This window comes from Phacochoerus africanus, chromosome 9 (assembly GCF_016906955.1).
Source record: "Phacochoerus africanus isolate WHEZ1 chromosome 9, ROS_Pafr_v1, whole genome shotgun sequence".
NCBI lineage: Eukaryota > Metazoa > Chordata > Mammalia > Artiodactyla > Suidae > Phacochoerus > Phacochoerus africanus.
Genome location: NC_062552.1, coordinates 25,066,817 through 25,087,921, shown reverse-complemented (window position 1 = coordinate 25,087,921; position 21,105 = coordinate 25,066,817). Strand labels below are relative to the sequence as shown.

General features: G+C 56.0%; 3 protein-coding genes across 23 annotated transcripts in view; all 3 read left to right on the top strand.

Annotated features, from left to right (window-relative positions):
• The first annotated feature begins 416 nt into the window (after positions 1–416).
• Positions 417–2,598, top strand: FKBPL (FKBP prolyl isomerase like). Of its 2 annotated transcripts, none has more exons than XM_047795319.1 (2): positions 417–564; positions 1,451–2,598. In XM_047795319.1, the coding sequence occupies exon 2, from the start codon at positions 1,525–1,527 to the stop codon at positions 2,572–2,574; it is 1,050 nt and encodes a 349-aa protein (XP_047651275.1). In that variant the 5' UTR covers positions 417–564; positions 1,451–1,524; the 3' UTR covers positions 2,575–2,598. The 2 variants fall into 2 exon arrangements, with proteins under 2 accessions (XP_047651275.1, XP_047651274.1); XM_047795318.1 differs by lacking the exon at positions 417–564 and adding an exon at positions 991–1,201.
• Positions 2,599–3,106: 508 nt separating this feature from the next.
• On the top strand, positions 3,107–20,658 carry ATF6B (activating transcription factor 6 beta). Of its 8 annotated transcripts, none has more exons than XM_047795456.1 (19): positions 3,108–3,228; positions 3,606–3,685; positions 3,832–3,910; positions 4,152–4,243; positions 5,310–5,445; positions 8,388–8,500; positions 8,610–8,745; positions 8,828–8,959; positions 9,114–9,247; positions 9,840–10,025; positions 10,115–10,206; positions 10,636–10,806; positions 10,963–11,070; positions 11,249–11,330; positions 11,530–11,603; positions 11,821–11,932; positions 12,072–12,156; positions 15,420–15,543; positions 18,602–20,658. In XM_047795456.1, the coding sequence occupies exons 1-19, from the start codon at positions 3,147–3,149 to the stop codon at positions 18,846–18,848; spliced, it is 2,265 nt and encodes a 754-aa protein (XP_047651412.1). In that variant the 5' UTR covers positions 3,108–3,146; the 3' UTR covers positions 18,849–20,658. The 8 variants fall into 8 exon arrangements, with proteins under 8 accessions (XP_047651416.1, XP_047651412.1, XP_047651411.1 ...); XM_047795455.1 differs by lacking the exon at positions 18,602–20,658 and adding an exon at positions 16,898–17,451 and having other exon boundaries at positions 8,415–8,500; XM_047795454.1 differs by lacking the exon at positions 18,602–20,658 and adding an exon at positions 16,898–17,451.
• The window catches only part of TNXB (tenascin XB), a 60,977-nt gene continuing 58,542 nt past the window's right edge, over positions 18,671–21,105 (top strand). For all 13 annotated transcript variants that reach the window (XM_047795452.1, XM_047795448.1, XM_047795451.1 and 10 more), the window contains exon 1: positions 18,671–18,791. The gene's annotated coding sequence lies outside the window, so the exon portion shown is untranslated. The remainder of the gene's footprint in view (positions 18,792–21,105) is intronic.

The following is a 21,105-nucleotide window of genomic DNA, read 5'->3' as shown; positions in this document are numbered from 1 at the left end:
AAATCTGTAGCTAATGATGAAATTACCTCCCCTCCTGGCTGTCCTGGCATGGTTCTTATACTCTGGGGCACAATGGTGGGGTGTTACAGAGCAGACTGGAGAGGGAGCCAAAATGAGGACTGAGAGTGGGGTTCTCCTTTCCAGAACTGTGGTGGCCCAGCCTGTGCAGGGAGCTGGACAAGCAAGGCTGAACCACAGAAGGGACCAGCACCTTTCACTAGGAAGAGGAGGACCGGTTTTCCACTGACACTTCCAGTGGAGCAGGTTATACCAGTTATATATGTAAAATATAAGACAAACTAAAGGGACACAGACCAAAGGGTGAAGAGAATGGGATGAATTATTCCAGAATCATGTTATTCAAAGTGGGGTGGGACCAAGAGCAGCAGCAACCAAGAGCCTGTTAGAAATGCAGAATTGCAGGCCCCACCTTAGACTTCCTAATTCAGAAGGCGCCATTTAACAAGTTCCCCAGATGATGTGTATGCACATCGAAGTCTGAAAACCACTAAGATTTCTTGAGGAAGAAGACTTCTAAAGGCATTGATGAACAAGAGGGGAAAGGTAAGGCAAGCCTCAGGTAGTTCCCCAAGGGAATAGGACAGGCTAGGGAGAAAGAGGGTTTATTTGGTAGCACCCTGGATTGAATGCGCGAAGGAGCAGACAGGTTGATTGGCTGGGAGACTTGAGACTAGCAATATGAATAGCACAGGTGGGCCTGAAGTCGCCATACGGGCCCTCGTCGCTACCGCTATCATTCACCACCAGCTCCACCATTCCCCACCCTATCCTCATTCGCCCCAATCTCCCACTCCAGGCCTTCTCCAGACTTTAACTCTCAATAGCCAGGCTAGCTCGACCTCGCCTAGTACAGTTCGATTTGGCCTAGTTCGGTTGCTAAGGCCTGGAGCTTCCCGGTTGCTGGGGGAGGGGCGGGAAATGATGTCACGTCCAAAAGGCGGGCTAACCAGACCTCTCCCTCCTCCCGATTGGTTGCCGGGAATTTGAGTAGATTCGCTTTCACGCGGGCTCCAGGGTTAGCCGTTAGTGTCTCTCCTCAGCTGTCCCCTGCTCCCCCTGACCGTCCTCTCCGCCCGAAGCAAAACTCTAATGACAGTGCTCAGTAGAGCTTAGCTTCGGAAGGAGAGGTGATTCGAATGGTCGGGCTACCGCCACCAGGAGAGGCACTTCGGCCGCCCAGGTACTTTTTGACTCGCTCGGGTATCCGTAGTTGGGACAGTGGCCCAAGCCGCAGGGAATTGTGGAACCTATAGTTCGAATTAGTTCGGGGTTGGGAGGTAGGCTCGAATCCGACAGAGATTTTGAGGAGGGGGAAAAAAAAAGAGAGAACTTTAAGGACCGGAGGCCTGGATCCCAGAAGGACAGAAAAGAAGTCTCAATAAGATTCCTGCCAATAGCATTGTTTTGATTTTTTTTCTTTTTTAATCAGGTGCTGATCTGAATCTGATCCATACCTTTCTGACCAAAATTGTTTACCCAAGGTGGAAGGGACTGGGTACCCAAATGGAGACGCCACCAGTCAATCCACTGGGAGAGAAGAACATTTCTCAGCCGCAACAACAATGGAAAAAGAACTCCCAGAAGATCCTTGATTCAACTACTCAGATTAGGCAGCAGCCCCAAGACCCTTCTACTGAACTTCTTGAGGGGAGAGTGAGTCCAGATCCAGCCGGCCAAATTCTAGAAAATCTTCAAGAAATTGAAAAGCTGGCCGTTGGACGTGAAGGAGATTCTGATAAATCTCATGGACCAGCCAGTGAGATGCCAGAGCCCCTTCAAGCTTCTGAACTCTGGTACTGCCCCGATGGGAGCTTTGTCAAAAAGATCCTAATCCATGGCCATGGCTTGGACAAACCCAAGCTGGGCTCCCGCTGCCGGGTACAGGTTTTGGGATTTCCTTTGGGGTCAGGGCTGCCAGAGGGCTGGACAGAGCTAACTATGGGGTTAGGCCCATGGAGGGAGGAAACTTGGGGAGAGCTTGTAGAGAAGTGCTTGGAGTCCATGTGTCAAGGTGAGGAGGCAGAACTTCAGCTCCCTGGGCGCTCTGGACCTCCTGTCAGGCTCAAACTGGCCTCCTTCACTCAAGGCCGGGACTCCTGGGAGCTAGAGCCCACCGAAAAGGAGGCCCTGGCCAGGGAAGAACGTGCACGGGGCACAGAATTATTTAGAGCTGGGAACCCTGAAGGGGCTGCCCGATGCTATGGACGGGCTCTTCGGCTGCTGCTGACTTTACCTCCACCTGGCTCTCCAGAACGAACTGTCCTTCATGCCAATCTGGCTGCCTGTCAGTTGCTGCTAGGGCAGCCCCATTTGGCAGCCCAGAGCTGTGACCGGGTGCTGGAGCGGGAGCCTGGCCATTTAAAGGCCTTGTACCGAAGGGGGGTTGCCCAGGCTGCTCTTGGGAACCTGGACAAAGCAACTGCTGACCTCAAGAAAGTGCTGGCAGTAGACCCCAAAAATCGGGCAGCCCAGGAGGAGCTGGGAAAGGTGATCATTCAGGGGAAGAAACAAGATGCAGGACTGGCTCAGGGACTGCGCAAGATGTTTGGCTAATTAAAAGTTAAACCTTAAAAGAGACAGGAACCTGTGAATTGTCTATGTTGTGAGTTTTGGGGGGAGGGGCCAGTGGGAGGGTTTCACCCACATACTTTTACCAGCTTTTGCCTTCCTAGGGAAGGTAGCAGTGGTCTTAGTGTACGTACCTCTTTACCGTTTTACCATGAAAAAGCCTTATGGTCACGTGTGGTATATTTTGCGGGGCTTATCTATCTCCAAAGATGAACACAAGCTATCTAAACTTCTAAATTCAGTACTGTTTGGGCGAGACGGCAAACCTTCAAAACCCGATACCTACGTTTCCTAGGCGCTTTCAGGCTGGGTCCGGCTTGGCGCACGCGCAAATTTCACTGCCTGGTATTGCGGAGGTGCTAGCCTGCGGGGCGCTCCTATTGGCCGGTCCTATACAGCCACCGCCTCTATTGTCTCACGTGCTCAACACCCAGGTCTCTTACTGGTTGGGAGAGCTTCCGGGGCGCTCCCCCACTTTTGAGGAGCCAGCCGATTAGTTGATGATGGGAGAGGCGGGCCTTGGGAACTGTCTCGTGGTTGGGGGGTGGGGGGGAAAGATGGCGGAGCTGATGCTCCTCAGCGAGATTGCGGACCCGACGCGTTTTTTCACCGACAACTTGCTGAGCCCGGAGGACTGGGGTGTGCGGAGTGAGGCCTCGGGGAGGGGAGGGGGCTGTGGCATATTGTGCCCCTGAGGCACGCAGGAGGAAGCGGAGGCCCAAAGAGGAAGGCTGGGCAGATACGGAATCCATCATCCTGAGGAAGGCGGAACAGGGGGGCTGGTGGTGCTTTCGGGGGGATGCGGGAGTTGGGGCAGACCTCCCCTCCCTGCGGAAATATGGAGTTGTTCCGGGGTCGGGGAAGGAGGGGCTGGAGTTCTCTGGCTGGATCACTTTTCAAGTGGGCGGGCGGTGGATCTGGCCGCGCCGAGGCAATGAGCGACGGGGCGAGGGCTGTGTGGGGTTCCGAAGGCTGCGCTAGCGGACGACTCCGCTGACCCTCCGCCCCTCTTGCAGACAGCACCTTGTACGCCGGCCTGGATGAAGTGGCCGAGGAGCAGACGCAGCTTTTCCGTTGCCCGGAGGAAGATGTCCCGGTATCGCTCCCCGGGCCTTGGCCTTGACTCTTACCCTTGGTGGGTGGAAGTGGTCTCAGAACTGGGGCTCATCCCCAGGCCAGAGCTCATCTGGAGCCATCCCTTCAGCCTCACACTCCTGCCATCTAATACCCTTTCCTGTTCAGTTTGGCAGCAGCTCCCTGGACTTGGGGATGGATGTCAGCCCTCCCGAACCCCCCTGGGACCCTCTGCCTATCTTCCCAGGTAAGATACCCTTTGTGATTCCCTCATCCTTTCAGAAACCCTTATCTTCCCATTGTTTCCCAGCAGCTGTGCAGTTCCTCGTTTTCTCACAGGAGTGCCCATGTACTCCCCCCTTTTGATCTCTTATGTGTGCCCCTTCCTCCTCACCCCAGTGAGGGGCCCTTACCCCATGCTCTTGGGTACTTTTCAAACTTTTGTCAGGCTGTGCTTCCCGGTTATTTTCTTACTCTTTTCCCCCCAGATCTTCAGGTGAAGTCTGAGCCATCCTCCCCCTGCTCTTCCTCCTCCCTCAGCTCTGAAGCATCACATCTTTCCACAGAGCCCTCCAGCCAGGTGAGAGAGTCATGTTCCTCCTACTTTCTGTGGCAGGGACTCTCTTCCCATCCCTTCACCTATAGATGCTGGTGGAATGATTTGTGTGTTATGAGTCCCGGCTGGGGGGGGGCTTCTTTTGTGCATTTGCAATTTCTTTCATATCCTCATTTTCACATCATCACTCTGGTTGTCTAGAACTGAAGATGGAGTTTCTTTCTTTTTTTTTTCTTTTTTTTTTCTGTCTTTTGTCCTTTTTAGGGCCACACCCGCAGCATATGGAGGTTCCCAGGCTAAGGGTCTAATTGGAACTGTAGCCGCCAGCCTACATGAGAGCCACAGCAATGCCAGATCTGAGCGTGTCTGTGATCTACACCACAGCTCATGGCAACACCAGATCCTCAATCCACTGAGCGAGGCCGGGGATTGAACCTGCTACCTCATGGTTCCTAATCAGATTTGTTTCCACTGTGCCACAATGGGAACTCTGGAGTTTCTAATACACAGAAATAGGTGGCAGACATGGTGGGGCTGAGAAGAAAAGGGTTGTTAACTCCTGAGTATTCTGGAACTGTTTTGCTTTTGCTTTTAGGGCTGCATGTGGGGCATATGGAAGTTCCCAGGCTAGAGGTTGAATCGGAGCTGCACCTGCCGGCCTACCCCACAGCCACAGCAGCTCGGAATCTGAGCTGCATCTGTGACCTACACGGCAGCTTACAGCCACATCAGATCCTTAACCCACTGGGCAAGGCCAGGGATCGAACCCGCATCCTCATGGATACTAGTTGGGTTCATTACCACTGAGCCACAATAGGAACTCCTCTGGAACTGTTCTTGACGCAATTGTCCACTCTAAGGCAGTATTTGAAATATGAGACTTCGTCACCTCTCCCAGGAATAAAGTAGAAAGGGAGAACAAGGGGCCAGGGGCAGCTTAGGGAGAATGGTGAATACCATTCAAACCAGAATGTCAAGTAATGGGTGGCTTCTTAGCGCTAAAGCTCTTGTTCTTGCTCTTACCCTCAACATGTCCTTTGTTTTCTTTCCTTGTTTCTGTCCCCCCTGCTTCACCCTCACTCTTACCCAGGCTTCTGGTGTAGGGGAGGTGCTGGTTGTGAAGACAGAGTCCTTGGCGCCCCCACTCTGCCTTCTGGGAGATGATCCAACATCCCCTTTTGAAACCGTCCAGATCAATGTGGGCCCCACCTCTGATGATCCCTCAGGTAATGACAGCCTGTCATCCCCAGGCTTTAGCAAGGTAGCGTGTGTGTGTGTGTGTGTGTGTGTGTGTGTGTGTGTTTATGGGGAGGTGGAGGGTGGTCAGCAGGACAAGGAGGAAAGAATAGGGAGAGCAGATGGCACATAACCAGGAGAGAGGCCAGGAGCAGGATGGAGAATTTTAGAAAATTGCAAGACCAGTGTTGAAAGAGAGGGATGATTTTTGTTTCTTTTTTGTTTTGTTTTGTTTTGCTTTGCTTTTTAGGGCCACACTTATAGCATATGGAACTTCCCAGGCCAGGGCTTTGAATCAGAGCTGCAGCTCTACCCGCCTATGCCACAGCCACAGCCATGCCAGATTCGATCCATGTCTGCCACCTATACCACAGCTCACGCCTCAACCATAACCCACTTCGAAAGGCCAGGGATGGAACCTGTGTCCTCATGGATTCTAGAAAATTTGTTACCATTGAGCCACAGGGGAACCCCCTTGTTTCTTTTCTTGTTCCTGGTAATCTGTTGTGAGATTTCACTTCCTGTTGGTTTTGCATTTTTCAAAAGGTTGTGGACATGTTAGGGCATATTTATATCTATGTTGCTTTGTCCCCTGGGGTTTTATTTTTTTATAATAAATTTCAAACCTACGGAAAAGTTGGAATACACATACCCAATTTCTAGACTGTGCAAGTAACATCACTTGTGCTATTTTTAAAAGTGTTACTGAGTTTATCTACTCATACGTTTATTCACCACCTACATTTACTGAGCACCTGCTCCATGTCAGCTTCTGGACAGGGTGCTGGCAATGCAGAGATGAAGAGCACAGAAGCACCGCACTGACTTAAAGAATCCTGTAGTGTGTGGGCGGGGAGAAAGCCAAGTAAGGTGTGGTAATTCTAGGGTAGATGATTACAGGTTAATGAAATAAGACATCTCAGATTCTGAGATGAAGGCAGATGTGAGAAAGAATGAATTAGAGTGGAGGAGCTGCAGTGAACCTCTGGGTGTTGAAGAAAGGTAGGGGTCAAAGGGTTTCTGGCTGGGGCAGCCCCCGGCGGGTGATGCTCCCTACGGCTGGATAGAGACTGCAGATGCAGCAGCCCCCTGGTCTCAGGGAGCTTGATGAATTCAGTGTGTCGACTGTTGATTTCTTTTTTTTGTCTTTTTAGGGCTGCATGCGCGGCACATGGAGGTTCCTAGGCTAGGGGTCCAATCAGAGCTGTAGCTGCCGGCCTACACCACAGCCATAGCAGCTAGGGAACTGAACTGCATCTTTGGCCTACACTCCAGCTCACAGCAACACTGAATCCTTAACCCGCTGGGTGAGGCCAGGGATCCAACCTGCATCCTCATGGATACTAGTTGGGTTCGTTACTGCTGAGCACGATGGGAGCTCCCTTGACTACTGACTTCAAGGTGACTTCTTGAGGGTTTTTGTTGAACGTCAACCAGAATTGGAAGGCAAGAGAGCCCCATGATGCAACCCATTCATGTTCCCTCCTGGGCCACAGGGCAGGGAAGGATGGAGAGATGAACAGCTCATATCCAGCACATGATTAAACGTTACAAAGAGGACAGACAAATTAAAGATAGAAAAGCCTATAAGAGTGAAAAGGTTGTTGATGATTTTGCCAAGCGTAATGTTTTTGGAGTCAGATTCTCCCCTATTATTTTAGGTATGGATTGAGGGCCCATACTTTATCCATCACTTTAATAGACGTGAAGCCTAAGACATAGTCCTTGCTTTAGGAGAGTCTCATGAGGGTTATAATGAATGGCTAATAGTGCCAACGGTCACCTCTGAAGGGGATCTGGGTGGCTGGTGGACAAGGAAGCGACGGAGATTCACCTTTTTTTTATTGAATTCTCCTTTGTTTCTTTGGGATTTTGTGTTGTATGACTGTATTACCTACTCCCATATATATAAGTTGATTTGAAATTTTGAAATGGCAGGATTGCAGTCATATGATTAGGTGCCAAAATGCATGCTGTGGACCAAAGGTAGGAGTGGACAGTTGATCTGAGGGATGAACCTGGCCCTCAGATGGCTTCACCTACACAGAACAATCAACAGGCCTCAAGAGATTTGAGAGGCCGTGAAGGCTCAGATTTGGTGCCTAGAAGGCTGACGGAGTAGGAAGGGAATCTGTATGAAGGGACAAGCAGTGAGCCGTGTTTAAGGCCAGTTGAATTTGGGTGAACAGTGAGGCGTGAGAATGGAAGTGACCAGCAGGCAGCTTGGAAGTCAGGATCAGAGCATAGGGGAGCCGTCAAGGGGAGAGGTGCAGACTCAGCATTTGTCGGCACGGAGATGTGTGATTGCACTGAGCCAGGCTGAGGTGGAAATCCAGGCAGACAGGAGTCTGGCTGGGTATGAATGCTGCCCGGTCCCCCTGCTTGGGCCTCCTCTGTGTGAATGGACAAGGTGTGGAGGCAGAGAGGGGAGGGCCGAAGTGCAAGGACAGCAATGAGGGAACCTGAGCAGTGATGAAAAACCACGGGAGGAGAAAGGGAGACCTGGGTAAAGAGCCCGAGGAGAGGAGTTCCTGTCAGGGCTCAGCGGAAACAAATCCGACTAGCATCCATGAGGACACAGGTTTGATCCCTGGCCTCACTCAGTGGGTCAAGGATCTGGTATTGCCGTGAGCTGTGGTGTAAGTGGCAGACATGGCTCGGATCCTCTGTTGCTGTGGCTGTGGTGTAGGCCGGCAGCTACAGCTCTGATTCAACCTGTAACCTGGGAACTTCCATATGCCGTGGGTATGGCCCTAAAAAGAAGAAGAAAAAAAAGAGGTCATTGAGGAGAGTCAGATATTAGCAGCTCCCTGGCTCACCTCCTCCGCATTGCCCTTCTGAGGCAGGATAGTTTTCCTTTTGGGTACAAAGAGAAGTGTCTCTCATTTCCCCATCGTGGCCCAGTTCTCCTTCATGTATCCCCGGTACCCAGCTTTTGTGTCATGCTGCCGTCCTGCAGATGTCCAGATTAAGATAGAGCCTGTCTCTCCATCTTCCTCCATCAACTCGGAGGCGTCCGTGCTCTCGGCAGAGTCCCCCAACCAGGTGAGCAACCCCTCCCTTCTTCCTCCGGATTCTGAGAGGTGTGAGAATCTTCTTCAGCTCCTCCTCAGCACTCCTTCTGACTGCATGTCTTCTGGAATGCCCCACTCAGACGTTTATAGGGGAGGAAGTATTAGAAGTGAAGACAGAGTCCCCGTCCCCTCAAGGGTGTCTCCTGCGGGATGTCCCAGGCCCTGCACTTGGAGCTGTCCAGATCACCATGGGCCCGTCCTCCGATGGCTCCTCAGGTGAGGGGGCCTCCTGACTCCTGGGGTCCCTGGTAAGAGGCCTAGAGTCCTGACCTTCCTCCCTTCCTTTACCTTCCTTTAGGCAAAGCTCTGCCCACTCGGAAGCCACCGCTGCAACCCAAACCTGTGGTGATAACCACTGTCCCAATGCCACCCAGAGCTGTGCCTCCCAGCACCACTGTCCTTTTGCAGCCCCTTGTCCAGCCACCCCCAGGTACTGAAGGAGAGAAGGAGGCGGACTGGGTTGACCTTCTCAGGGTGCTCACAGCTGTTGAGACTCCCGATCCTTGGGTGCTCAGCTGTGAGTGTGGACACAGGCAGCCAGTGGACTGTCAGCTCTCTGAAATCCTTCTGTCCCCTTGCCCCAGTGTCCCCAGTTGTCCTCATCCAAGGTGCTATTCGAGTCCAGCCTGAGGGACCAACCCCCGCTGCTCCACGGCCCGAGAGGAAGAGCATTGTTCCGGCTCCTATGCCTGGGAACTCCTGCCCACCCGAGGTGGATGTAAGTGTTGGGAAGGGAGAAGCAGGGCCAGTGAAGGGAAGGGAAGAGAACTGTCATCGGAGAGAACTGTGGACTGAAAAAGGAGCACAAAGCGAGGAAGCAGGCCCATGAGATGATTCCGAAGGTCAGAGTGGACCCCTTTTAAATGTGAATATCGGCTCTCTGTGGTTTTAGGATCCTTAGGTTTGCCATCACTGCCAATGGTGGTGGTCTTAGCACAGCAAAAGCAGGGGAGTCCTACTGTGGTACGGAAGAGGGGGGCTGCTTCCTAGGGGCAGACCGGGTCAGCTGTTCCTTAACGATAGCAGGCTTAAACTTGGGGTCCTAAAATGGAGAACTGAGAAGAAGGAAGGTCACTCATCAAGGAAAGGAGCTGCGGTTCCACCGAGAACGGGGATAGAGTCTAACTTTGCTCAGCTCTAAGCCACAGGATTAGGGGTGGTTGAGAGACGGGCCCTTCCCTGCAGTGGTCTAGTGCAGGGGGAGATGCCCTTTCTGGCCTCGTGGGTGGGGGTTGGAAAGGCGGGCGGGCGGCCTCCTGGGGTCATCAGTCCTGGGGCTTCTTTCCCTCTCCAACCCTCTCTCGTCCCAGGCCAAGCTGCTGAAGCGGCAGCAGCGAATGATCAAGAACCGGGAGTCAGCCTGCCAGTCCCGGAGGAAGAAGAAGGAGTATCTGCAGGGGCTGGAGGCGCGACTGCAGGCCGTGCTGGCTGACAACCAGCAGCTCCGGCGGGAGAATGCTGCCCTCCGCCGGCGGCTGGAGGCTCTGCTGGCCGAGGTGGGACCCGCTGTCCTTGGGAGCCCAGCAGGAGCCCAAGCCTGGGGCTGACTCACCCTCACTGGCTTCCCTGTTTCTCTTCTCCGCAGAACAGCGAGCTCAGGTTGGGGTCTGGAAACAGGAAGGTGGTCTGCGTCATGGTCTTCCTTCTCTTCATCGCCTTCAACTTCGGGCCCGTCAGGTTAGAGCTTCCCTGCCCCCCGGAACCTTCTGGATGGAGCCTGATTGCCTGCTTTGGCACAGTCCCTTTGATTCCACTTGCACACAGACAGCCCTGGTGTCCTTACCACTGATGGTGCGTCCAGCCCGGCCCTTGTTCTATCATTTCTTTCATACGTGCTATGTCCTCGAGTAGATGGTAGTGAGAAGATGGCTAAAAATGGTGACTATGAAGCACCTACTGAATTCTGCACCCTAGGCGAATACGTTGCTCTCCTCATGTTTTCTGGCGCTGTGGGTAGGGACCCTCTCCTCCCAACCAGCAGATGAAGAGGTGTAGTCTTATAGAACAGGTTGGGAGCAGGTGGATGTCTGCAGAGCCTCGACTCTGAACCAGCCCCCTCAGTAAAGCTGGGATTCTTCTTTGTGCTCCATCCTCCCCGGCCCGCAGCATCAGTGAGCCTCCACTGGCACCCATCTCTCCTCGGACGAGCAGAGAAGAGCCTCGACCACGCAGACACTTGCTGGAGTTCTCAGCACAGGAGCCAGCCGAGCCCCCCCGGCGGCCCTCCCAGGGCCTGGAGGAGCCCCAGCCCAGCCCTGCAGGCCGGCCAAGTTTCAGGTGAGCAGAGGCCCCTCTTTTGGGGGTGCTGAGTGGGTCTCCCCGACCCCCAAGGTTAACTCTCCATTTTGTGGGGAGCCGGTGTTGTTCTGCCACTGAAGATGGGGGGCAGTGCCGGGCAGCCTTGGTCATCACCTCCTCCCTCCTTCACACCAGGAACCTGACAGCCTTCCCTGGGGCCGCCAAGGAGCTGCTGCTGAGAGACCTGGACCAGCTCTTCCTCTCCTCCGATTGCCGGCACTTCAACCGAACTGAGTCCTTGAGGTGTGGGGGAGTCACAACTGGGGTGTCTTCCCTGTTGTCCCGAGGCCCCTCCGCCAATGGCCTGGCTGTCCTCGCTGGCTGAGGCACTGGCTCTCTGGGCTCTATCTCCTCTGTGCGCGGGCGAGGAGAGTGGGAGTCTTGGCCTGGCACGGAGGTGCCCCCCCCTCTGCTTTCCCAGGCTTGCTGACGAGCTGAGTGGCTGGGTCCAGCGGCACCAGAGGGGCCGGCGGAAGATCCCCCAGAGGGCCCAGGAGAGGCAGGTAGGAGGCGGTGGCGCTGGTTCAGGGAAGGCCCCCTGCAGACAAGGGCTGAATGTCCAGGGGATTTTGTGGGCCTCTCACTGTGGGGGTTTGGGGTGGTGGAAGGGTGGGTATGAGGTGGCGTCAGCTTCTAGGGGCCGTCTGTCTCTTTCCCTTTTCCCTTCACCCTCTTCAAATCCTTAGATACTTCTCCTTCCAGAAGTCTCAGCTACGGAAGAAGTCACCTCCAATTAAGGCAGCAGTCCCCACCCAACCCCCTGGGCCCCCAGAAAGGTGAGTCTTGGGGGGGGGGTGCTTATTGATTAAGTGCTAAAGAGCTCTACCCCCAAGGAACTGCTCTGTGCTTGTCATCACTGCCACCAATGGCATCATACCTCCCTCCTCCCCTGGGGACCTCCTGTCTCTTTCTCTCCCATCCTTGTCCCCTCCCCCAGTGGGAACTGGGCCCTGGGCTTAGCTCCTTACGAATCCTGCCCCCTCACCCGCCCAGGGACGCTGCGCGCCAACTGCAGCTGTATCGCCACCCGGACCGTTCACAGCCAGAGTTCCTGGATGCAATCGACCGACGGGAAGACACGCTTTACGTTGTCTCCTTCCGAAGGGTGAGTCTCTCCTCCTGGCCCCATCCCACCGCCCCTGGTTCCCTGGCAGTCTGCCTGCAGGTTGGGGCTGTAGAGTAGGGCTGGGGAGCCTGTCCTTTCCTCTCCTCCACCCTCTGGTCCTGGCCCCTCTGTTTCTCAGGACCACCTGTTGCTCCCAGCCATCAGCCACAACAAGACCTCTCGGCCCAAGATGTCCCTGGTGATGCCCGCCATGGCCCCCAATGGTAATTCTTTCCCGGCCGTGGGGTGGGGCCCTGACATTGAGGAGGGGAGAGTTCCAGTGGGGAGAGCCTGCTGCAAATGGGGAGAGGAGCGGGGTTCCAGAGAGAGGCCAGATGCTTGAGCAAGAAGGAGCCGGAAATGGGTGGAGAGAAAAAGAAAGCCCAGGAGAGGCGGGAGGGAGGGAGCTGAGGGTGCGGGTCCTCCCTAGGCGAAGGTGCGTGGGGTGCTGGGCACAGAGGGCTGGGCTGGGAACCGGCTGGAGTCTTACTTCCTTTTGTTCTCTTAATGTCCTCTCCCCTGTGACCTCACACCCATCACTGCCATCTTCTTTTCCCGCTTCTTTTCCTTCTCCCCGCAACCACTCCATCCCTCCCCTCTCACTTACCTCCCGCTGGGCCCTGCCTCCTGCCATCGCCCTTTGCTCCCCGTCCTCTGCTCCTTTTCCAACCTCCCACCCCCCCACCCCGTGCCTCCCCCTTCTCTTCTGTAACCCTCCCCTCTCACAGAGACCCTGTCAGGCCGGGGGCCCCCGGGGGACTATGAGGAGATGATGCAGATCGAGTGTGAGGTCATGGACACCAGGGTGATCCACATCAAGACCTCCACAGTGCCCCCCTCGCTCCGAAAACAGCCAGCCTCAACCCCGGGCAATGCCACAGGTGGCCCCTTGCCAGCCTCTGCAGCCAGCCAGGCCCGCCAGGCCGCCCGTCAGCCCCTCTACCTCAATCACCCCTGACCTCTGACGCACACTGACTTAGACCCGGAGGCAGGGTGGGGGGACCAAGCGGAACCGTTTCGAATCTTCCTGATCCCCGGGCTTGGGGCAGGTGGTGAAGCAGAGACAGGGTGTGGGGGCTGAGCACTTGTTTGGAGGGAGAAGAAGGTTGCCTCTCTCCTCACCCCTGTGTGCAATATAGGCCTCCTCTCATTGCTGTGAACCCCAGTCCCTGCCTCTCGGAGGGTGCTGAGTGCAGTTAGGTCTGGGGGGTGGGGGCGGGCTCCCGTACACTCTTTACTCTTGTTTCTGTTCGGGGGGTGGAGGCGGGGATTTAGTCCCCAGGCGGGACAAGGGCAGTTTTTTACACTTAGGAGCTAGTTCCCGGGAGTAACGGCGCAGTGGTGGAGGGGGTCAGGTGTATGTATGGGCGTACCTTCTTTTTTTATTTTTAAATAAACAGCTTGGAGGGAGTCGAAGGAATGAATGGTGGCTGCCTTCCTGGCTCATGACGGGGAGTGTGGGGCAAAGGGGCTTCCGTAGGGCCAGTGCCTCAGAGAACCAAGCGCTGGAGACGTGGCTGGCGCTGGAGACATGGCTGGCTCTGGGGCAGGGTGGGCGCACGATCGCAGGCCTCGTGTCATCTCTTATCCCCACCCGGGCCACACAGGGGTGTCTGGCGTCCAGCGGGGGAGCGGGGAGGAGTGTCCCACGGCGTGGCAGCCTAGAGGACGAGGATCCTGGAATGTGTCTGGGTAAACAGGAAGGACAGGGGGCCCCACCCCTGCAGGGTGAGCAGCCTCCCTGGGTCCCTTGCGTTCTAGCAGGTTTTCCCCCTTTGCTTTCCAGGACCGAGCAGCTTGAACAAACAACAGAGCTGGGCCCAGGGGCTGCGAGCCCAGAAAGGAGGCACCACAGTGGAGAAGGGGGCAGTGTGTGGAGGGAAATGGGACACTGGGGAACCTCTTAGCCCTAAACTGGAGGGGATGGAGGCTCGAGAGTCCAGCTGAAAAAAAAAGGACAAGCGTGGGACTGTCAGAAAAGGCTGTGCTTTCTAAATGAGGAGGGAGAGGAACAGGACAGAGGGTGAGGGGCCAGGTCTCACTCAACCTGTGGGGATCCCCGTCAGCGGCTCCTGTCCAGCATCACCTTGGCCTGGCCCTGCAGGGGTGTCCTGGGTCAGCGGGAGGGTGTGGGCCAGGCCTGGGCTCCACGCCCAGATGACTGGACAGGGGCCGCCTGGGCCATGAGCCCAGGCCTGAAGGAGGGGGGAAGAACCTCACGTGTCCAGCCAGGCTCCCCCCCCTCCCCGTTACTGTGTTTGGGATGAAAACAGACCAAGTAACTATGGCAACCTGGAACTAGGGCCCCCAGGAACTAGGCCTCTCCTCCCTCCAGAGGGCAGCCCTGGCTCCCCCGCCAGCACTTCCTGTCCCAGGGTCCCTCGAGCCTCATCCAACCTTATCCAGGCAGCCAGTGCAGGAGAACAAGGATTTTGGAGGCAGGGCACATGGGTTGGCATCCCTGCTCCGCCTTCTGTTAGTGGGTGTCCTTGGTGGGTAACTTACACACAGTGAGCCTTAGTTTCCTCATCTGTAAAGTGGGGGTACCGCTCCCTCTCTCCTGATGGGAGGTGAAAGGTGGTGTTCACAGTGCGGGGTCTGCCGTGGAGACATGTGCTCATCCCCTGCTCCTTTCTCTGCGTTTACGTTGTCCCGTCCTCGACTCCGCTTTTATCCCACCTGAGCCCATCACTCTTTCATTGTCCCATCGCTTCTTTTCCGGAAAGTGAAGTGCTCATGTCTCAGACTGGGGGCCTCTGGGGTGGAGTGTGCCAGGGGCGGCTGGCACTGTGGTGTGATCTGGGGCCCAGCCTCTTGGCCGAGGGAGCGGGCGGTGGGAAAGGTCAGGGCAAGTGTGGGGAAGGGCGTGTCCACAGAAGGCAAAGGCGGGTCGGTCTGGGCTGCTGCCCTCCAGGACCATGTGGCTCTCTAGCCACAGCCCTGTGGAAGGCACGCTGGTCCCTGGCCCTCCTGCACCGCCTGGTGGCCCCTTCCTGGCTCAGGCCCTCTTTATCTTTCTGTTCTGCCGCTTTCCTTCCTTAGCATCGGCCTTTTGTTCCCCTTATCGTCCCTGACTCTCTCTTCCTCTTGCCTTTGAACTTCTTTTTTGCCTCTCCTCGCACTCCACCCACCTCAAGTTGTCACCATCTCTTGTGGACCCTTGATTCTCTGTTCTTCTTTGTTTCCCGCTGTTTCTGACTTTCCCTTCCTCCCCTGCTGCCTCGCTCTCTGCTCCCTTTTTTCTTCTGGGTCTTCTCTCACCTCCTCCAGCCTCCGAGCCTGTGCCTCGTCCCTGTCATGCCTCCCCCTCTCCATTTCCCTGGCCGCTCTTCTGTCCACATTCCTCGTTCCCTTCCATGACTTCCTCTCTCCCCCCCCAACCTCGGTCCTCTCCTCTTCCCCCCCCCCCCCCCCCGCCCCCCTCCTCCTCCCCCCCCCCCCGCCCCCCTTCTGCCCTCACCTCCCCGCTCCTCTGTGCTCTCCCCAGCTGCGGGGCCAGGACTGGAGAGCCCAACACGTTTGCCTCATCGTTCTGCTATGGCTTCTGGATGCAGCACATCTGGATTCCGGGGCCCAGATGTGTGGTTGCCACAGCGACCTTGGTCCCTCTGGTAAATACGGGCGCCCACCCGCCCCAGAGCAGAGAACAAAATAATTGTGTGACTTTCTTTTGTCACGAGATAGAAATGTCCTCCCTCCTCCCTTTTCCCCACACCCATGTCTCCAGGCAAAGGAAGTTTTAAGGGTCAGCACCCATCCATCTGTGGCTCTCTTGCCCCCGCTTCAGCCCCAGCCTCTCAGCTCTCCCCCATCTTTCGCCTCAGGCCCAGGCTTCTCTCTCCCCCGTGTTCCCCATCCTCCCCAGCTCCTGCCCCCCAATTTCAGTGATGGCGTGTTGACTCCCCTTATACTCGACAATTAATTTCTTCCAGTTCTGTCTACATAATAACTGGATGCGGGAAGACGTTTCAGAAGTCCAGCTCACCCATCCATCCTTCTCAAACAGGCCCTTCCAGGAGCCCCTTCCTGTGTTTCTGCCCTGTCTTCAATCTTTCCAGGGCTGTTCTTGGGGGAGGGGAAGGAATACAGGCTTTGGAGTCAGAAAACCGGGGCTGAGACCCACCTTCACCCCCGCTAGCGAAGTCTCTGGGACAAGGCCCTTCACATCAACGAGCCTTCGTTTCCTTGGCACAAAGTGGGATTAACAAGACACTGCAGTGTAGGAAAGCGCTTTGTAAACGGAAGCCCAGTACAACTGTTTTCTATCTTCTCTCTGGGACTGCTTCTTTGGATCGCAGCCCCTGGCCTCACTTCGCTCCCTCTCTCTATCCTTCAGGCCCTTGCCCTTAATTGCCCTTACTCTTCTCCGGCTTCCTCGGCTTCCCCTTTCCTTCTTTGCTGTACCTTTTATGCCTTATCCTCCCAAGGTTAGGACAGGAACTTGGAGGCTTATTCAAGGGTGGGGGTGCAGAACCGCAGACACCAGGGCTGAGGATTCAGAAAACCACCAGAGCACGGGACCCCAGCCTTTTTGCCCATCACCCAGGACACTCCGGGGAAGGCAACCCAGCTTCGAGCATGGGCCTTCCCTGCCTTCACGCTGGGGCTCCCTGCCAGACACCCTGGCCACATCCTTCTCTCCCAATCCTTGTATTGACAGGCATTTACAAGGCATCTGCTCAATGCAAGGCTTGGTGCTTTTCTGATAAAATGCAGACATATGTAGGACATGAGCTCCTCCAAGAGCCCGAAAGCCAGGGTGAAAATCAAATTTTAGATAAGAATTATCTCAGAACTTGGAATTATGTCTGTCAAGCCTCCAGTGGCTTCTTCAAACGCCTTGTAAGCTTGTAAATGTCTGGAATCCAGCATTCCCTCCTCTGGCTCGGGCATCCCGGCTCTCCCCAGAAGTGGCCTTCACAACACCCAGGGCCATCCTTCCAGCTCTTGCTTCTTTCCCTCCAGGGCCTATCAGAGAAAATCCGTTCTCTGTGCAGTCTGCTCTCTCCGTGTAATGCTGTTTCGGACCCTCCTTCGCCCTTTCATCGACCTTCCCCCAACCCCTGCCTGGAGATCTGAGGGAAGCTGTTACCTATTCCAGGCTCTGGGGGCTTCGCGCCAAAGCAGAGGAAGGAAGTCGAGCCCAGCTCCATCCAAGATGCTGACTTCATCCTCCCCATTAAAGCCAGGAAAAAAACAGCCATACTCACAGACACACGGACACACACGGGGACACCCACGCGAGAGCCCATGCGAGCCTTTGTCCTCGGCCACCGGGAGGTCATGGGGCGTATGGCGCAGCCACATGCGGTACCGACCTGCCCTGGCCCAGGGACACCCCACACCCATGACTGGGATCTGACCCTGGTGCAGACACCTGTGCTCCAACCCAAGCGACAGAATCAGGCACATGCTGGCTCCTGAACGTCCCATTCACTCATGACCTGTGACCTGGCCAGTCTACACCTCAGTGGTGAGGATTGTGCCTGGGTGGCAAGAACTTTATCTTTGGTGTGAAACTTGCGGGTGTGTGTGTGGGGGTGTCTTGCTGCCCCTGCCCAGGGGTAAGGTTTTTCTCGTCTGGCAAAAGTCTCCTTTTCAGCCCCTCATCAGGGTGGCAGAGCACACGGGGCAATGAGGCCAGAGATAGAGCCCAGCAGCCTGATGCAGTGAGTCTGCCACCCTGTCCTCAGGTGTCAGTCTTCCTGTCTCTCCTGAGATCAGAGCGACCTTCTCTAACTCTCTGCTCCCACCCCCCTGCACCACCCTTCCACGGTCCACAAGGTCACCCCCCTGCGTGCCCCCACCCCGTAGCTGCCCCTGCCTCCATCCCTAAACTTCCTCCTAACTTTGAGGCTTCTCTTCCATCTCCCCTGAACCCCAAATTCTTTCCCAAGTGTTCAGCCAAGCCCTTGTCCAGCAGTGCACAAACCTCAGCTGCCATTTCTCTAGGAATTTGCTGAGGTGGGAGAATGAAAAGGGGGCATTGATCCTGAGCTGAGAACCAAAGGTGGACTGAACAGGACAGCCAGCGAGAGATGGCACAGGAACGGGGCGGGCCGAGAGGATAGAAGAGACAGGGCAGGTGGAAGCAGTGGGGCCGGCAGGGGCACAGGTTGGGGGACAAGGGGTCCTGGAAAGGGGCCCATGTTGGAGAGGGATTTAGGCTTGGGAGGGGGCTTTCCTCCTGCCACCCCTTCCCCCTGCCCTGCCCGGAGACAAGGTGTGGAGATGAAGGAGTGGGTGCTGGGCAGCAGACAGACAGCAAAGATCCAAGCTGGAGCAATGTGGCAACTGGGAGGGGGATGCGGGGGTGGGGGCTGGCCGTGGGGAAGGGTGTTGGAGGAGAGGAGAAAACGGGTCGGAGAGCAGGCGTAACAGGTAGGGAAATGCTGGGGGTGAGAGAGAAATGGCATGAGGGATGGGGGGTATCAAGTTGAGCAAAAAAATAGGGTGAGGAGGAAGAATAAAAATGGGGTAAGGAGAGGTCGTGGGAGGTCAGACTAGGGCTGGAGGGGGCGAGATGAGGGTGTCGTGGGACTCGGTGATCCCAGACAGGGAGGAGAGAAGGGGTGGCATGTGATGACGGCTGGGAGGGCCTGCCCTATCTCCGCTCCCCTCCCTGACCTCATGCTGGTCCTCCCCTTCTCCTCCCCCTGCTCGCTACAGGCTCCCTCCTCCTCCCTGTCGCTGCCCAGATCGACGGTCAGGTCGCAGCTTAGTGAGCCCCTGCTGCAGGGAACAAGCAAGGGGACATCCAGGGCTGCCAAGGGAAGCCCACCCACCCTGCCCTGAGTGCCCCCTTCCCAAGGTCGGGGGCAGAGCAGGTGCAGAGGCATTGTGGCCACTGGTTACCCAGGTAAGGAACTGCTCTCGGGAGATGGAGGGAAAGGCAGGGAGATGTGGGGACTTCTAGCCCCACATCCCAGGTGAAGGTTGGCAGGAGAGCCTCCCAGAGCAGGGACTTTTGCGTTGGGGCAGAGGTAATAGGACCACACACTGGGGACTGGAGTCCCTGTGGACGGTGCGTCTGGGAGGATGGATGGGTGCTTGGAGTGGAGGAGTGGATGCTGGGGTTTGGACAGGACCCCGTGCTGGCACCAAGGCGGAGGTGGTGGTCGGTAAGGTAAGGTGGGACTCTGGGCTCTGGAGGTGCCAGGGCTGGGAGAAACCAGGGGCCAGCTGAACCTCAGGAGGAAAATGCTGGTGGAACCCCAAGTTCTCCGGCTGGAGCGGCTGAGCCAGAACTCCAGCTTCTTTGCGCATCCAGATGGGGACTCTCCGGTGGCAGCACATGCGCTTCTAGGCTGGAGGAGGGTCTGGGGGTCTTGAGCCCTTAGGAAATGCTGAAGCGGAGCAGGATCAGGACTCCCAGGTCTGGGAAGGGCACAGAGCCTGTAGAGAGAATCCTAAAACTTGTTCTTGGCGGAAAGCTTCGCACCCATGACTCACGGTTCAGCGAGGCTGAGATGACTGAGAGGTGCCTCCAGAGGCACAGGGGCTCCGTCTTTGCTCGTCCCCCTTCCAGGCTCTCCCTGCTCCTGTCCGTCTAAACCTCCCCCCTCCACGTGACACACCCTGGGTGGGACGGGCGGGACCCTTATCTCGCCTGGAAAGAATTTAATGGCTTGGAAACAACTGGAAGTGGAACTGAGAGGAACTACTGGGAAGCAACTCGGAAACACGGAAACTTCACAGCTGCTGGCCGTCCGCTTCCAATCCCCACCCACTTCCCAGAGCCTCAGCCCCCTCCCCTTTCCCTGACCTGGCGTCCAAATCCCCAGGGACCCCGCACCTCGGTTCCTCAAAATTCCTTTCCCCCTCAGTCCTTGTCACTCCGTGCAGGACCAGAACCTGCCTTCCTGTCCCTCACTGCCCCTGCCTCTGGACTCCTTCCCCAGGGGTCTGGAAATTCTCTTTTAATTTCCTTATCTCTCTCGGGTCCATTAGCTTCCCAGAATACAGGGCATCTCAATTCTCCAACTCCCTTGCTCCCGGTGCCTCCTTGCCACCTGGTTCCACCCCAATATCTGGAACCCACCATCACCTCCATCCTTCATCTCACGGTCCTGGAACTCTTTTACCTTCACTTCTCTTGTAGCATAAGGGGCAGAGGGGAGCGTGGGGGTGGGCCCCCAACCCTCCCACCTTTGGGACATCCCTCGTGGAAGCCAGCCCCTTCCCCCACCTCTTGGGACCTAGAGTCCCTGATGAGCAAAGTGTCAAAATTGGCCACTGCATGAATACCCGGCAGGCTGAGTCACAGCTTGGGAAGGTGCCCCCATCCCTGCCAGCCCTCCAACTGTGGGGAGGATGCCCAGTGCATGAGGCCACATCTCCCCTCCTTCCCCCCCTGCAGAAAGCACCCCAGATACGGCAGTAGGGGGGATGATGAGCGGAAAACACAGGGGACACCTCCGTTTTCCGCTTTCCTGGTGCTGACAGAAGCGTGGAATTCTTCCAAGAATTGAGAGCTGGGATTGTGGGGATAGTAGAGACTGGGCAGGAGAGGGGACTGGGGAAGGAGGCTCGGGGGTGTGTGGCCTATGGGGGCCATGCCTCTCCTTTCAGACCAGTTTACCACTTTCCTGCTTTTCTTCTTGCCACAGAGACAACCCCCATTACCCCCCACCATGTGGAGAAAGATGCAGGATCCTGTTGTGGAGAGGGGGGTACTGGACAGCTCCCAAAGGCCTCCAGGGGTGTGGGGCACCCTGTATCCTCTGTTCCCCACTGGAGAAGGGCCTCCTGTGTGGTTCCCCAGCTAAGGTCTTTGACTTACACAGCTTTTTTAGGCATCACCCACCAGCTGGGTGTGGAAGAACCATGAAGAGGAGATAGTGTATGTGCGTGTGTGCGCGTGCACACGCGCGCTCATGCCCAAAACCAAATATGTGAGCCTGCAAAGATGCAGGCTTCTTTGAATAAATAAGGGCACACATATACGATAAGTGTGTTCACATGTGCGTTTGTGGATGAGCACACACGAGTGTATCTGTATGGGTACGTATATCTGTGTGTGCCGGCACGGGGTGGTGTGCATGGCCTTAGACACGGGTCAGCAGGATCTGAAGGTGGGTCTGAGCCCACCTCACTCCCAACTGAGAGAAGGGCTGAGGGGCCCCGGGAAGGGCAGCTCTCTGCCTGCCAGGCCTCTCGGTCTGGCTTCACGA